Source organism: Penaeus monodon, chromosome 30 (genome assembly GCF_015228065.2).
Source record: "Penaeus monodon isolate SGIC_2016 chromosome 30, NSTDA_Pmon_1, whole genome shotgun sequence".
In the NCBI taxonomy this organism is placed as follows: Eukaryota; Metazoa; Arthropoda; class Malacostraca; order Decapoda; family Penaeidae; genus Penaeus; species Penaeus monodon.
The window spans coordinates 23,430,996-23,431,295 of record NC_051415.1 but is presented as its reverse complement, the minus strand read 5'-3'; the positions used below and the strand labels follow the sequence as shown (position 1 = coordinate 23,431,295).

The 300-nt window shown below is 34.7% G+C and overlaps 1 protein-coding gene across 1 annotated transcript in view; it reads right to left on the bottom strand.

The window, feature by feature from the left end:
* The window catches only part of LOC119592648 (palmitoyltransferase ZDHHC17-like), a gene marked incomplete at both ends in the record, with an annotated part of 5,231 nt that overhangs the window by 1,654 nt on the left and 3,277 nt on the right, over nucleotides 1–300 (bottom strand). The window contains 1 exon segment of the mRNA XM_037941562.1: nucleotides 65–199. Within this exon segment, the coding sequence (XP_037797490.1) occupies nucleotides 65–199 (135 nt within the window).

The window sequence follows — 300 nt, the reverse complement described above, 5'->3', positions numbered from 1 at the left end:
CAAAATTTTCATTATTTTTTCATCACTCACTTTCCCTATATCATATCTGTAAAGAGTCACTTACTAGACCAAAGCCCCTGTTTGGAAATGTAAACGTTGCAAGCACCATTCCAGAAGTAAAAGCAGCCCTGGAGGACAAAGCAGCACATCATACACAGCATTACCAGGTATCCAATGAAATACTTCAAGTTGTTTGCTCCTGAAATGGGGAATGGAAATAGTTTGTTGTTTTTCATAAACCTAAATATCCCAAAATAAGTCATAACAAGAAAAAGAAACAAAATAAGAAGAAAATGACAA